The sequence below is a fragment of the Narcine bancroftii genome, chromosome 6 (assembly GCF_036971445.1).
Source record: "Narcine bancroftii isolate sNarBan1 chromosome 6, sNarBan1.hap1, whole genome shotgun sequence".
Lineage (NCBI taxonomy): Eukaryota > Metazoa > Chordata > Chondrichthyes > Torpediniformes > Narcinidae > Narcine > Narcine bancroftii.
In genome coordinates, this window is record NC_091474.1 from 92263058 (window position 1) to 92278380 (window position 15323).

General features: G+C 44.8%; 1 protein-coding gene across 3 annotated transcripts; it reads left to right on the plus strand.

Moving 5' to 3' along the window:
- The first annotated feature begins 229 nt into the window (after window positions 1-229).
- On the plus strand, window positions 230-14705 carry LOC138736351 (placenta-specific protein 9-like). Of its 3 annotated transcripts, none has more exons than XM_069885717.1 (4): window positions 250-424; window positions 6492-6571; window positions 8685-8802; window positions 10093-10248. In XM_069885717.1, exons 1-4 carry the CDS (start codon window positions 367-369, stop codon window positions 10098-10100), a joined length of 264 nt encoding a protein of 87 aa, XP_069741818.1. In that variant the 5' UTR covers window positions 250-366; the 3' UTR covers window positions 10101-10248. The 3 variants fall into 3 exon arrangements, with proteins under 3 accessions (XP_069741819.1, XP_069741818.1, XP_069741817.1); XM_069885716.1 differs by having other exon boundaries at window positions 252-424; window positions 9902-10248; XM_069885718.1 differs by lacking the exons at window positions 8685-8802; window positions 10093-10248 and adding an exon at window positions 14362-14705 and having other exon boundaries at window positions 230-424.
- Window positions 14706-15323: the final 618 nt, after the last annotated feature.

Genomic DNA, 15323 nt, shown 5'->3' on the forward strand with positions numbered 1-15323 from the left:
ACCTTCTTCGGCTAAAAGAAAAATACTTTAAATTATCTTGGGACGGGTTTCGATTCCATAAACGACCCCAATGTCCTGGCGGCGTTCCCTTGAGGGTAAAGCATCGAGGACAGGATCATCCAAAGTTTCCAGACCTGCTGCGTTCAGATTTTAACCCGAGGAGGGTCAAACCTCCGCCCTAGAGGGAGTGGTTGACGCGGCCAGAAGCCGCAATTTAAAAGGAAGGGCGCAGTTTCCAGCTGGGTTGGCAATAAATTCTCTCTCTCTCCCTCCCTCCCTCCCTCCTTCTCCCTCTCCCTCCCTCTCTCGCAGTTCTGCAGCGAGCAGGAGATCGACGGAACGAGCCATCGTCCTTCATGCCACAATATGCCTTCACTTTGGGCTGTCGCCGGGATCGTGCTGCTCCTTGGACCAGCGCTGCTCGGTAGGTGCAGGGAAAGAATCCTTTGTACTGTTTAGCGATCCATCCGATTGCGAGCACAGGGCAAGGTTTGTCTCTTTTCGTTTCCCACTCTGGGGGGTGTCGTTCCCCCCCCCCCCCCCAGGGAAATTTAATTCAAATGGGGCGAGTTAAATGTTTGGGGCGAATAAAGAGAGAATAAACATAACGCGCTTTGGGCGAGGAGAGGGAGATGGTGGGTGGGGATTCTGAGGGTGACAGGAGGGGCTCAGACCACTGAGAGAGAAACCTGGCATCTAAATCCAAAGGGGAAAAGGAAACTGCAGAGAGGGGTAGAATCTGTGCAGAGGGGAGTGAGGAGGGGGTGGGATAGAGCGTCTTGTGGATGATCTTTGCACTGTCCCCACCTACGGCCTCAGTGGGGACTGGCCGGAGGTGGGGGAGTTGGGGAGGTGGGGGGAGCTGGTTCTCTCGAAACATTCGGCTTCCAAGTCTCCTGCTGGGCTCACTACTGTCCTGGGATAAACACGAAGCCCAGTGGCGTTACTAGGGTTGGTTTAACACCCACCCATCCCCTCCTCCCCATGGACCCCCTCCTGTTCCAGACTATACAGATATAGGCTTTATAGTCCTTTGTAATGTTTATTGCACTAATGTTACCCGTAAATCATAATTCCGTAGATCACTGAATGTAATGGCAATAGCAGTGAGATAAACAACTAGCAAAATTAAAAATACATCTTTAAATTACAATATAAAACGCTCAATCTAAATGTATTAATTACCACAATATTGTAGTTAAAATATCAGAACATTTGACAAAAGCAGCGACTATAAAAACACCAGCAGCAACAAAAACAACAGCACATGCTGGTAAAGGTAACAAGGTTCCATTATTGTCATGTAATATTACACTTAGAATGTAACATACATAAAATTCTTTAACTTTATCAGTAGATAAGTTAGACAGAGAGTCACCACTTTGTCCAGCGACCCTCACAGCACCTGGTGTTCCAAGGCGGTCTCCCCTCCAAGTGTTCACCAGGCCTGAGTTTCCTTAGCTTCCGAGATCAGGCATGTAGCGCGTGCAGATGAGACCACGTGGTTCGAAGCGCCATTGTAATTGGGTCATAATGACAGCTCTGGCCAGAGTGCATTAGGTTCAAAAAGTAAACAAGCATCGAGTTTTAGCCCTGAAAGGATTGATACATGTAAGCTGAGCTTACAAAAAAATGTTTTTGTTGTTATAACTTTTATTTCTATAAAAGATAATAAATTTCTGCTGAAACACTGCACAAATTTTTTTATAGACAGTCATTTTTGGTGTCACCCCCTCTTGATGGTGTCACCAGGTTTGGTCTGCGATCCCCACACCCCCTAGTGACACCAGTGATGAAGCCCTGTTGCTGAATATTTGGCCATGCTCGGGTTACAAATCGCCCTTTCGACCTTATTTTCTAACACTTCATGCTTTTAATCCTCATTCATTCATAACACCATAGAACATTGAACATAGACATCTACACTACCGTAAAGGACCTTTGGCCCACAGTGTTGTGCCAACCCAATAACCAACTCCAACAACTGTTTAGAAATTCCCTACTGCATCACCCTCCCTCTTTCTCAGTTCCATGATCCTATCTCATTGTCTTTTAAAAGATCCATAGCAGTTAGCACAATGACCGAGGTTGAGGGAAGATTGAGTCGTCTGGCACTGTACTCGCTGGAATTTAGAAGAATGAGAGGGCATCTTATAGAAACATATAAAATTAAGAAAGATATTGATGAAATAGAGGTAGGTAAGCTGTTCCCATTGGTGGGGGAGACCAGAACTAAGGGGCATAACCTCAAGATTCAGGGCAGTAGATTTAGGATGGAGATGAGGAGGAACTGCTTTTCCCAGAGAGTGGTGAATCTATGGAATTCACTGCCCATTGAAGTAGTAGAGGCGACCTCAGTAAATATATTTAAGAGAAGTTTGGCTAGATCTTTACATAATAGGGGAATTGGGGAAAAGGCAGGTAGGTGGAGATGATCATCAGATCAGCCATGATCACATTGACTGGTGGAGCACCTAGTCCTTGTGTGCAAATCTGGACAGTCTGTAAGGAATTTGTACATTCACCCCATTTCTGAGTGGGTTTCCTCTGGGGGGTTCAGTTTCCTCCCACCCTTCAAAAATCATACCGGGGTTTGTAGGTCAATTGGGTGTAATTGGGTATTGTGGGCTGGAAGGGGTTGCTACTGTGCTGCATGTTTAAATTTAACAATGTAAATTTACCTCCCTCCACCACCGTGGGTTGCCAGCTGCGCATTCTATGCACCCATCACTATCTGTGTGGAAAAACGTACCCTTGTGTCCTCCCAGGCACCTTAAAACTATGCCCCTGGTGTTAGACATTTCAACCCTGGGAATAAACCTCTGGCCATCCTCACAACCAATGCCTCTCATCAGCTCATACACATTCATCATAGAGTGAGCTGTGTCATTAAAAATGAACTGGTCGATGATCCTTTGGCTTGCTCTAACACAGAAACATAATCATTTCAACCATCAGTGCAGGTATCCCAATCTTACAATTTTTGGGTGAACCCAAGGGAAATTCTGCTCCAACCTTGAAAACAATTGCTGGTCCGTTTCCATGCTCAGTACCTTTGCAATATGCCAAGTGTGACACTTTTTAAAAGTTCTACTATCCTGCATTTTATAATAAATCAGATAGCTGTGCAAAAGGGGATCATTCTTGCCAGCTCTGCCATTTGCTTCTTCAGTATTCCTGACCTGATCCTCTGTAGAAGCCCTGATGTGCAAGATGGTTTCCATCCGCTCAGCGAGCAGGGTCCTCTGGCGTGAAGCTTGCTGCACTGCTCTGAACCTCCTTGTCCAGTTAATCTCCACGACCACCCATTTTCCAGTGGGCTGTCCCAAATTTGGGGACATCGCAGCGTAGGAGGTGACTGCACCAGTCATGGACTAGTCTAGTCCTGTGATAAGTGCAGTAGTTGTCATGGACTTGGTTGGCCGGAGGATGTGTCACTGCACTGTATGACAGCAGGGCAGCCTGCTCTTTATCTCCCACTCTCCCCTGCCCTGATTGCCTAAAAGCAATCAGTTAAAAGGGTTAAGATCTGAATTAGGATTTCCCAGTGAGGAGTGGCAAAAGCTAAAAGACAGATATTTAAAAGAATAGTTCAGGAATTACAATATCTTGTCAAATGTTTTTCAGAAATTCAAATGCAGAACCATCAACCTCACAACCCCTGTTTAGTATCACAATCTCAACAGCCTTGCAGTCAAAGGATTTGGCCAAGTGTAGGTCTTCAAAAGCTCTCTACGTACAAGAGAAAACAGAGCATCTAGTAAATAGTTTCCAACCAAACATATATTAATTGAGCCTGAATAAACTCAGTAACATTCTTGTGATGTTGCAATAGATTTTCTCATCAGGCAATTTGCAGTCGGAAGTTCACAATTTGGCCTCCTCTATATTGGCAAGACTAGGTGCAGACAGGGCGACCTATTCCATCTGTAATAACTACATGGCACTTCAACACTTTCCGGTCCCCCCTGTCAGTCCTCAGCCTCCTTCACTGTCACAGCGCGGCTAAACACAATCCAGAAACGCAGCACCTCATATTCTGCCTGAGTAGTCTCCAACCCAACAGCATGGAAGTGGATTCTCCAATATCAAATAAACCTCTTTCCTCCTGACCCACACCGCCACCCTCTATTTTGGGTGATTCGTCCCCTTGGTGATTGTCTGCAGTAAATCTCTCACCCCGTCCCACCCCACACCCTTCTTGGTGTAACAAGCTAGATAAAAGCAGGAAAACCTCTGGTGCTCATTCACCTGAAACATTCCATCTGCTGCTTGCTGACACACTGAGCATGTTCTGCTTTTACCTCACCTTTCCACCATCTGCAGAATTTTTCCATGTGAGCTCTACGAAGAGTTTGGTGATGGACAATTAGGCTGCCTTGGTGGGTTGCGTTTTTATGATGTACCTCTTTTCCTTGAGACACATTTCCATGGCCCTCGTGATGTTATTGAGAATGATTGGATTGTTTATCCCAGACTTTCCATACCTTGAGTATTTTGGTTCATTTACACATAGATCACATCTTTCAGTAATGCCAACGTATCCTCTGTTAATCAGATTGTTTGCTTCTCCAAGAAGTCTGTGCTGATTTTTATTCCAGAATTTTCAAGCATTGTCTGAACATTATTTAAAAGTTTCATACTCCCTGTCATCTCTCCCTTTCTAATATCTGTTTCTGTGATATAATTCCTGGAGCTAAGACGATGATATAATAATAAGGGTGATTCTCTTGCTTAAGGTAAGTCAGATCCCTGTTGGAAGAGCAGATTCAGATTTCAAATTTATTGTCAGAGTACATACATGAGATTCGATTTCATGTGGGCGAGGCAGAATTACCACTTATTAGTCTTCTTTGGCTTGGGGGCAAATGTCCACGTCAGCTGCAGGCTCGTTTGTGGCTGACAAGTCCGATGCGGGACAGGCAGACACGGTTGCAGCGGTTGCAGGGGAAAATTGGTTGGTTGGGGTTGGGTGTTGGGTTTTTCCTCCTTTGTCTTTTGTCAGTGAGGTGGGCTCTGCGGTCTTCTTCAAAGGAGGTTGTTGCCCGCCGAACTGTGAGGCGCCAAGATGCACGGTTTGAGGCGATATCAGCCCACTGGCAGTGGTCAATGTGGCAGGCACCAAGAGATTTCTTTAGGCAGTCCTTGTACCTCTTCTTTGGTGCACCTCTGACACGATGGCCAGTGGAGAGCTCGCCATATAACAAGATCGTGTTATATGGCGAGCTCTCCACTTATTAGTAGGGCAATGAAAATTTTACACAGAGTAAACGTGTAAACAAATAAAGAAATGACTGTGCAATGCAGAGAAAAAGTAAAAAACAATAAAGTGCACAAGTGAGAGTCTTTAAATGAGTCCCTGACTGAGTTTGTCATTAAGGAGTCTGATGGTGGAAGGGTAGCAGCTGTTCCTGAACCTGATGGGGCCGGTCTTGCGGCACCTCTTTACTGGAGAACAGAGCGTGTGCTAGATGATGTAGATCCTTGATGATCGCTGCTGTTCTCCCATGGCAGCGTTCCCTGTAGATGTTCTTGATGGTGGGGAGGGTTTTGGCTTTGATGTCCTGGGCTGTGTCCGCTGTCTTTCGCAAGGATTTCTGTTCAGGGGTATTGGAGTCCCCATACTAGACCTTGATGGATCAGCACGTTAATGGAATTAACATTTAACCCTCTACTACTGCAGAAAGTTCAGACTAATGCTGAAAAAATGCAACACTCACAACCAGTACTGCAAGTAGTATATGATGTAGGGATTATACCTTCATTGACAGCTTGCATTTAGGCAGGATTTCACCAATCGTTTTCACTCTTTGAAGAGATTATGGAGTTTATGATGACTCAAAGTGTCAATTCCATGGACACCTGAGGTGCAAGGACAGGGTATAGCCATAATGAATATAGAAAGTTTAACTTTAAAATGCAAAGTTTTAGAAATGTTATTTATGACATGTTGAAAGCCAATTCTGGGCATTGAAACCCACGCCACCCAATTAATCTACCAACTCCTCATGTGAGATGAAATTGGAACACCTGGGGAAACCCCATGGGTTACGGGGAGAACATACAAATTCCTTACAGACAGCACCAGATAGTATTTTGCAGATCAGAAGGATATTCTTTTAGTTACATCTGCAATCAAAAAACATGAATTTTGTACTTAATTTATTTTTAAACTTGGATGTACAGCGCGGTAACAGGCCTTTCCAGTGCACAAGGCCTTGCCGCCATAATAGCCAATTAATCTACCACCCCTGTACATTTTGAAAGGTGGAAGGAAACCAGAGCAGCTGGAGGAAAGCCACGCCGACTCAGGAAGGGCATTTAAACTCCTTACAGACAATGCAGGATTCGAACCCTGGCCGTTGCCACTATAATAGCATTGCACTAACTGCTGCACTAACCGTGCCGGCCCTATCCTGCGGAAAAAGGACAGAGCGAGGGTGAAAGTGACTGAAAAGAGAAGCTTCACTGATTCACTGTTCTTGTTCTAGCGCTGGATCTTCAGCGAGACGAGACAGGCTGGTGTGACCACAGCAAAGCACTCCACAGGCGGTTGAACATTATAGAGAAGGTAACCACGTCTGAGTTTATCAACTGATTATGAGTGAGATCATCTATTATTGCAGAAACAAGCAGAACGAGAAGAAAATAGAAATATAGCAGATTGTAATGAAATACATGGCAAGGAGAGTGGGGAGGGGCTCCAAGAAGGAAAGAGATGATGTTGTTGGCAGTAAATACACAAAAGTGCTGGAGAAACTCAACAGGTCCTACTGGATCTATGGGAGGCAAGGATATCTAACCAACCTTGATGAAGGGCTCAGGCCCGAAATGTTGTGACAGTGTTTAGAAATGTTTTTGTGAGATAAATTGGGAAAGGTAGGTCACATGCAAACACTTTAAAACAAATCTTATTTGAAATACTGGAGACATAGTGGCTTCTCACACCTTTTTGCAAGAGCTTTGAAGAGTGCTCAGAGAGTTCACTGAGGGGTTGTTGTTTACCCAAAAGGCTGGTGCCCAATTGTCTACAGACGACTTGCTGTTGTAAGAGGCTCATGTGGTTTTGCGAGCAGAGAGAGTCAAACAGGCTGTCTCAGTCTCAGAGTGTGTGTTTATGTGTGTGTGTGTGTGTGTGTGTGTGTGTGTGTGTGTGTGTGTGTGTGTGTGTGTGTGTGTGTGTGTGTGTGTGTGTGTGTGTGTGTGTGTGAGAGAGAGAGAGAGACCAGTGTCAGCCAACTGAAATAGGAAAGGCTGGCAAGAAGCTCCAGTGTGGAAGATGGCCTAATCAGCCCTTGTGGTTCATACAAGAGGAGAGGACTGGCTGTCTAATGTTTCACTTGGAATAGATGAAACAGAAAGGAACTCTGTGGTGACCTGGAAGAAAAAGGTTATCATCTGGAGATCCCTGATGGGGAAAGTTTTGTCAGCAAGACACTGAGGTGGGTGATGGAAATACATCAGTTGTGGATATCCTGGAACAACACATCTCTCTCTGAAAACCTGCAAGAACCTTCCTGAGTGGTAACCATTTACCTTTCGAGCACCAAAACTTGGTGAATTTTATACATGTTAAATTCTGTTCACAGTATAAGTATTGCCTGCAACCAGTGAACTTGGAGGAATGAGAAGTGAGATTGGACTGTGAACCAAAGAACTTCTCTGAACTTACACATACATTACACACATGTGTGCTTAGAATTAGAAGGGGGTTAAGTTAGGTTAGGATAGCAGGTGTTCCTGAACCTGGTGGTCCAAGTCTTATGGCGCCTTCTTTGCAGATGGCAGCAGCAAGAACAGACCGTGTCCTACCTGGGTGGATCCTTGATGATTGCTGCTTCTCTCCAATGGCGGAGTTCCATGTTGATTATCTGGATGGTGGGCAGAGTTTTGACTGTGATGTCCTGGGATGTATCCACTACCTTTTGCAGGGCTTTGCGCTCAGGGGTATTGCTGTCTCCATACCAGACCATGATGCAGCTGGTCAGAACGCTTTCTACCACACGTGTAGAAATTTGCCAGGGTTTCCGATGTCACACCAAACCTCCGCAAACTCCTGTGGAAGTAAAAGCTGATGTGCTTTCTTCACAATTCCAGGACTAGGAAAGATCATCCGAATTAGTCACTCCAAAGAACTTAAATTTGCTCACCCTCTCCATCTCTGATCCCCCCCAATGATCACTAGATCGTACACCTCTGGTTTTCCCTTCCTAAAGTCCACAATAAGCTCCTTGGTTTTGAAGATATTGAGTGAAAGGTTAGTACACCGTTCAGCCAAGTTTTCAATTTCTCCTTCCTGTATGCTGACAATTTAAGAACAATTTGGCTAGATACTTGGATGGGAGAGAAATGAAGGTCAATGAATATGGGGAGAATAATAGCTCAGCACAGACTAGATGGCCTATTCCTGAGGAAGACCATTCTAAAAACTAGGAAGACTGAGAGAGAAAAATATGTTTCTTCATTCTACCTGAAGTGGATGGTCTGCGATTGTTTTTTTAAAGAGAGATTCTTAGCTACCATCTTTCTCATCTGCTCATCAAGCTCCTCTGGTCCTTGGAACCTCGGGATCACCTGAGATCTTAAAAGGGTCTGTATTCAACTGACTATTTACTTTCACTTGTCATGGTACATGAGATGTGACTAATTGGATGTTACTTTCCTCCTTTCCACCCTTCCCTCAGAATATAGAACAGACAGTGAATCACATGGAGGCAGAGGTGTCCGATCTGCTGGCACTCATCAGTACAACAAACGTATCTCTTCCATCAGGACCTCCGCACATTGATATTTTTGACAGCGGTGTGTGAATTTGCGGTTGATTCTTTTTTTCCTTTGTTACTGGTCAAGTGAGATCGTTTATATTCGATGCCCCTTTCAGTCACCACAAGCTAGACGATGGAGAAAAAATCATTGCAGGTGTTGGAAATCTGAGACAAAATCAGAACCTGCTGCAAACTCTTGGGCAGCATACGTGGGGCGAGAAATGATTCTGGTTAATTACCCTTCAACAAAATGAGATAAGTGAGAAAACAAGCAGGCTGTAAGCTGTGAGGTGGGTGGGTGAGGAGGGATTCTTGAGTGAGTGGGGATGGAAAGTCTGTAATAGGGTGCAGAACAAAGGACAAATGTATGTCTTTGAATGTTTGAAAGTAACTGTGTGCACGTATGTGTGTAATTCATGCATGTGTGTGTTGTCTGTATGCGTTGTGTTTTTGTGTGTGTGTATATATTTTGTATGTATGTGTGTGTGTTGTCTGTGTGTGTGTTTGTTTTGTGTGTGTGTGATTCAGGCATGTGTGTGTTTTTTTGTGTGTGTGTGTGGTGCATGCAAGTGTGTGTTGCCTGTGTGTGTGTATTTTGTATGTATGTGTGTGTTTTGTGTGTGTGCATGTGGTGCACGCATGGGTGTGCTGTGTGTGTGTATGTTTATTTTGTGTGTATGTGTTCTGTGTGTTCTGTGTGTGTGTGTGTGTGTGTGTGTGTTCATACAGATATGCCTGAAGATGCATGCAGGTATATATGCAAACCTAAGTATGTAGGCAGGTAAATGTGTGTGCACATTGTGATTGTGTATGGATTTAGACAAAGTGAGATTTAGATGGGCATGTATATATGGAAGTTATGTCCCAGGTTTGTAGATGTTTCTTTCTCTATCTATGGAAGTTCTTTGCAACATTGTGAAGGCGAAGATCAGACAGGGGGTAAGGATCAAGGCCAAATGTCCATTCAACCAAGCATGAATTAGCTTGCAAAAGTATAATTATTCACTTCTTTATGGTTCAGTGGTTGGTCTGTGCAGTCCCATTCTAGTCTACATTGCCTGGTGGTTTTGGGGAATGATGAGTGACCATATGGAAATTTAGAAAGGAGCTAAGAAAGTGTCTCTTTATCTTCGTAGGTTTGATTTAAGCAGCACTTATTTTCAAGGTGAAGAATACATCAAAAAATCATCTATCCCACATACTTACAATAACCATTATTACTGAAGAATATATCAAGAAAAAAATGCAAATGTATTCTAACAATATGCCTTTTTGTAAATTACAATTGTTTGTTCTATCAATGAATCTATTGTTCTGTTCCACACAGGAGGCTAGAGCCTTTGAACAATTGTTGGGCTTTGTCATCTCTACTGTGTTAACAGGAGCCAGCATAATTTGGACATTTTCCTTTTCTGGTTTGCTTTATCATGTCTTTTATAAACCTTTCTTGCATTTTAAATGAAATGCAGATAGCCTACTGCAATATTTCTCAACTGGTGGTCCTTGGGTTTGTTCTAGGTGATGATGAGGCACAGATATGTGGGGGGAGAGATAAGTAAAACAAGTTTATAAATTTGACAACAAAAATATTATTGATAAAAACTTCCCCCCAACATCAAACAAAAATCCCCTTGGTGGTCTGAGAGTGCGAGTTCCCATGCCCCTCAATCACACTGATCGTCTGTGAGTTTATTTCAGAAGATGTCTTTTAAGTTTTAGTAAGGTAAAAACTGGAATGTGTTGTGGAAATGCAAAAATTTTAAACCATTAACAACTAAAACAATTGATCCAACAAACTCCAACCAGCCAACCTGGGGAGATCATTTTTTTTAGATATACAGCACAGTAACAGGCCCTTTTGGCCTATGAGTCCATGCCGCCCAATTGACCTAAAACCCCCATACTTTTGTTTTTGAATGGTGGGAGGAAACCAGAGCACCTGGATGAAACCTATGCAGACTCGGGGAGAATGTACAAGCCCCTTACAGACAGCACCAGATTCGAATCCTGGTCCCAATCGCTGGCACTGTAATGGCGTTGCGCAAATGGCAATGCTAACCTTCTCTAAAGAACATCTATAAACTACATGGGTTTTTTTACAATAATTCTGTAACTTCCTGTCCATATATAATTGTGTTTAATTTTCCATCTGGTGTAAGCCTATGAATCAGAATTCTAGACTCTGCTACTATACCCATTTGTGTGCCATTGGTTGCATTGGGTTGAGGTCTGGTCTGCTTACATTTTAAATGTTAAATTTAGGCATACAACACAATAGCAAGCCATAGTAGCAAGTCTTTGCCACCCAATTTACACCCCATTAATCTACACCCCCAGTACATTTCGAATGGTGGGAGGAATCTGGACCCTCTGGGGAAAACCCATGCAGACATGGGGCGAACTGACCAAGTGTTTAATTTTGGAGGTTGCTTTCTTTCCAGCAAGAAAGACGAATCAATGAAACATTGGTTGCTATGGACAAGCTGATTTTTTTTGTGAATTGCCCTACAATTACGGCCTCTGCAGTCTTTCCTGTTTAAAGCTAATCAATGGCTGCCTGCTTGGGCGGGTAAATCTTATTATTCAAGTCTGCGGAGACCGTTTCCCTCTTGTCCTGGTCAACCAACATCCCTGACACGTGATTCCCCCCTCCACGCTATTTAATCAAATGCCTTGATTTTGTTCCTGGGATTTTGCTCTGTACAAATCAACCCGTCCAGGGCAAAGAGAATTTAGTGCTGACCGGTCCGGTTAGTGCAACGCTGTGACAGAACCAGTAACCAGGGTTCAAATCAAGTTCTGCCTGTAAGGAGTTTTTATGTCCTCCCCGTGACTGCGCGGGTTTCCTCTCCAGCCTTCAGAAACGTAAGGGGGTTGTAGGTCATTGGGGTGTAATTGGGTGGCACAGGCCTGTTACCGCACTGTAAAGCCAGGATACTTTTGTCCCTGTACCCCAGCAGCCGAATCTTAGTCCCAGATTCCGGTGCTCGCAATTCTGTCAAAGAGCTGGATTCCGACCTGTGCCTGCGGATGGAAACCAAACCCAATGGAAAGGAATGCCAAGGAGGAATCAGACTGCGAATTCTGCCTGAGGTGCAGGAAGAAGGCGTCCTTTATTCACGGCCTGGAGATGAGCTCACCAAGGGTGCTTGCAACTCAGAAGCATAATACTTTACTTAAAATATCTCTCCTCCTCCACCCCCCCCCCCCCCCACCAACGGTTGCTATGCTGAGAAAGGCGACAAAGAGACCTATTCAACAAATAATGTTTTTAGAGCAGCTGATGCAATTCTGCAGGAATGTTTGCAACATGAGAATTAAATCTATCTGTGCAGAATCCAACAGTTTGCTGAAAGCAGCTGTTCTGTTCCTGCCAAATTAGTTGCAATCTGATGAAAGGCAGGCAGGGAACGGCTGTAAAATATCTGCTTTTTGTACAGAAATAATTCTATACCGAGGGGAAGTCAGGGTGGATAGACTGAGAAACACGAAGGTCTACAGATGCTGTGATTGTAGGAAAAACACACAGAGGTGTACTGACAATAACCACACCAGCAGTGCAAGTATAAGAGAGCTTTAATAAACTAATATGTACACTAAGAGGTCTTGTCTCTCTGCAAGACGAACCTGGAAGGCTAGACTGTACCTCTGGACTGCTTTATATGCATGGTCACCGGGATGACCCCTGGTGACCTAATGGTGTAATTACATATCATCACAAGAGGAACTTAGCCATGTTGGCAGCATCCAGAGGAGGTAAAGATATATAATTTTAAAATTTAGGCATTCAGCACAGTAACAGCCCGTTTCAGCCCACGAGCTCGTGTCGCCTAATTACATCCAATTAATCTACGACCCCACACTCCCAGTATGTTTTGAATGGTGGGAGGAAAACTGAAGGAAACCCACGCAGACATGGGGAGAACAAACAAACTCGTTACAGACAGCGTGGGATTCAAACCCCAGTCCCGATCGCTGGCGCTGTAACAGCGTGGCACTTTCTTTTTTTCTTTGGCTTGGCTTCGCGGACGAAGATTTATGGAGGGGGTAAAAAGTCCACGTCAGCTGCAGGCTCGTTTGTGGCTGACAAGTCCGATGCGGGACAGGCAGACACGGTTGCAGCGGTTGCAGGGGAAAATTTGTTGGTTGGGGTTGGGTGTTGGGTTTTTCCTCCTTTGCCTTTTGTCAGTGAGGTGGGTTCTGCGTTCTTCTTCAAAGGAGGTTGCTGCCCGCCAAACAGTGAGGCGCCAAGATGCACGGTTTGAGGCGTTATCAGCCCAGTGGCAGTGGTCAATGTGGCAGGCACCAAGAGATTTCTTTAGGCAGTCCTTGTACCTTTTCTTTGGTGCACCTCTGTCACGGTGGCCAGTGGAGAGCTTGCCTTATAACACGATCTTGGGAAGGCGATGGTCCTCCATTCTGGAGACGTGACCCATCCAGCGCAGCTGGATCTTCAGCAGCGTGGACTCGATGCTGTCGACCTCTGCCATCTCAAGTACTTCGACGTTAGGGATGAAAGCGCTCCAATGGATGTTGAGGATGGAGCGGAGACAACGCTGGTGGAAGCGTTCTAGGAGCCGTAGGTGGTGCCGGTAGAGGACCCATGATTCGGAGCCGAACAGGAGTGTGGGTATGACAACGGCTCTGTATACGCTTATCTTTGTGAGGTTTTTCAGTTGGTTGTTTTTCCAGACTCTTTTGTGTAGTCTTCCAAAGGCGCTATTTGCCTTGGTGAGTCTGTTGTCTATCTCATTGTCGATCCTTGCATCTGATGAAATGGTGCAGCCGAGATAGGTAAACTGGTTGACCGTTTTGAGTTTTGTGTGCCCGATGGAGATGTGGGGGGGCTGGTAGTCATGGTGGGGAGCTGGCTGATGGAGGACCTCAGTTTTCTTCAGGCTGACTTCCAGGCCAAACATTTTGGCAGTTTCCGCAAAACGTCAAGCGCTGAAGAGCTGGCTCTGAATGGGCAACTAAAGCGGCATCGTCTGCAAAGAGTAGTTCAGGGACAAGTTGCTCTTGTGTCTTGGTGTGAGCTTGCAGGTGCCTCAGATTGAAGAGACTGCCATCCGTGCGGTACCGGATGTAAACAGCGTCTTCATTGTTGGGGTCTTTCATGACTTGGTTCAGCATCATGCTGAAGAAGATTGAAAAGAGGGTTGGTGCGAGAACACAGCCTTGCTTCACGCCATTGTTAATGGAGAAGGGTTCAGAGAGCTCATTGCTGTATCTGACCCGACCTTGTTGGTTTTCGTGCAGTTGGATAATCATGTTGAGGAACTTTGGGGGACATCCAATGCGCTCTAGTACCTTTCCTGCTCACGGTGTCGAAGGCTTTGGTGAGGTCAACAAAGGTGATGTAGAGTCCTTTGTTTTGTTCTCTGCACTTTTCTTGGAGCTGTCTGAGGGCAAAGACCATGTCAGTAGTTCCTCTGTTTGCGCGAAAGCCGCACTGTGATTCTGGGAGAATATTCTCGGCGACACTAGGTATTATTCTATTTAGTAGAATCCTAGCGAAGATTTTGCCTGCAATGGAGAGCAACGTGATTCCCCTGTAGTTTGAGCAGACTGATTTCTCGCCTTTGTTTTTGTACAGGGTGATGATGGTGGCATCACGAAGATCCTGAGGCAGTTTTCCTTGGTCCCAACAAAGCTTGAAAAACTCATGCAGTTTGGCATGCAGAGTTTTGCCGCCAGCCTTCCAGACCACTAGGCTAACCGTATCACTGACGTTTTGGCCTGAGCCTATCTGGAACCTGCGAAACCGGCTGAGTTCCTCCAATGTTTCTGAGTAGGCTGCAATTTAATAGGCTGCAACTTTTAACTGGTGCAAGGGAGTTTTTTTTATTTTCCATTAAAATAGCAGAAGGAAAGATTTAAAAAAAATCCTTTTACAACCTCAGGAGGTCTCAAAGCACTTTATTAAAAATAAAGAATTCCTTTTGGTGGTCGTCATTTCTTGCAACGTGTGGCCAATTTTGGAACAGGAAAGGAAGGACCCACTGGTAAGCAAAGCCTTTTGTTCTTCTGTTTTGTGCGAGGTGGTCATTACTTAATGTCCACACCAGTTTCCGACAGTCCCGAGTCCGAACTGCTGCAGGAATTCCATGGAGTGGAGTGGTCTGGGAGTGGGAGTGGGAGGTGGGCTCAGGGGACAGACAGCCCTGACCAGCCCCCCCAACCCCCTGAGGGACTTTTCACAATTCATGCCTTTTTTAAATCATGGTTAGTGTTCAAGTTATTTACTTTTATAACACATTTTTTTAAACTTGCATTGACCAAACCAAGGCAAGCGATTGAAACAAATGCAACTATTTACAGAACAATGGATTAAGGCATTATAAATATCCCACAATTGCCGTGAATAGCATATCGCTGTCTGAGGTTAGGAACGTACAGAGGGTTTCAGACATTAAACACTAACGACAGAAGGTTTTTAACCTGGATTTAAAGCAGTTGAGGGAGAGGGCCAGTTTAATGGTCAAGGGAATGCTGTTCTATAGTTGGGGGCTGCAACCACGAAAGCCCGGTCTCCCCTTTGAGTGTGCTTAGTGCGTG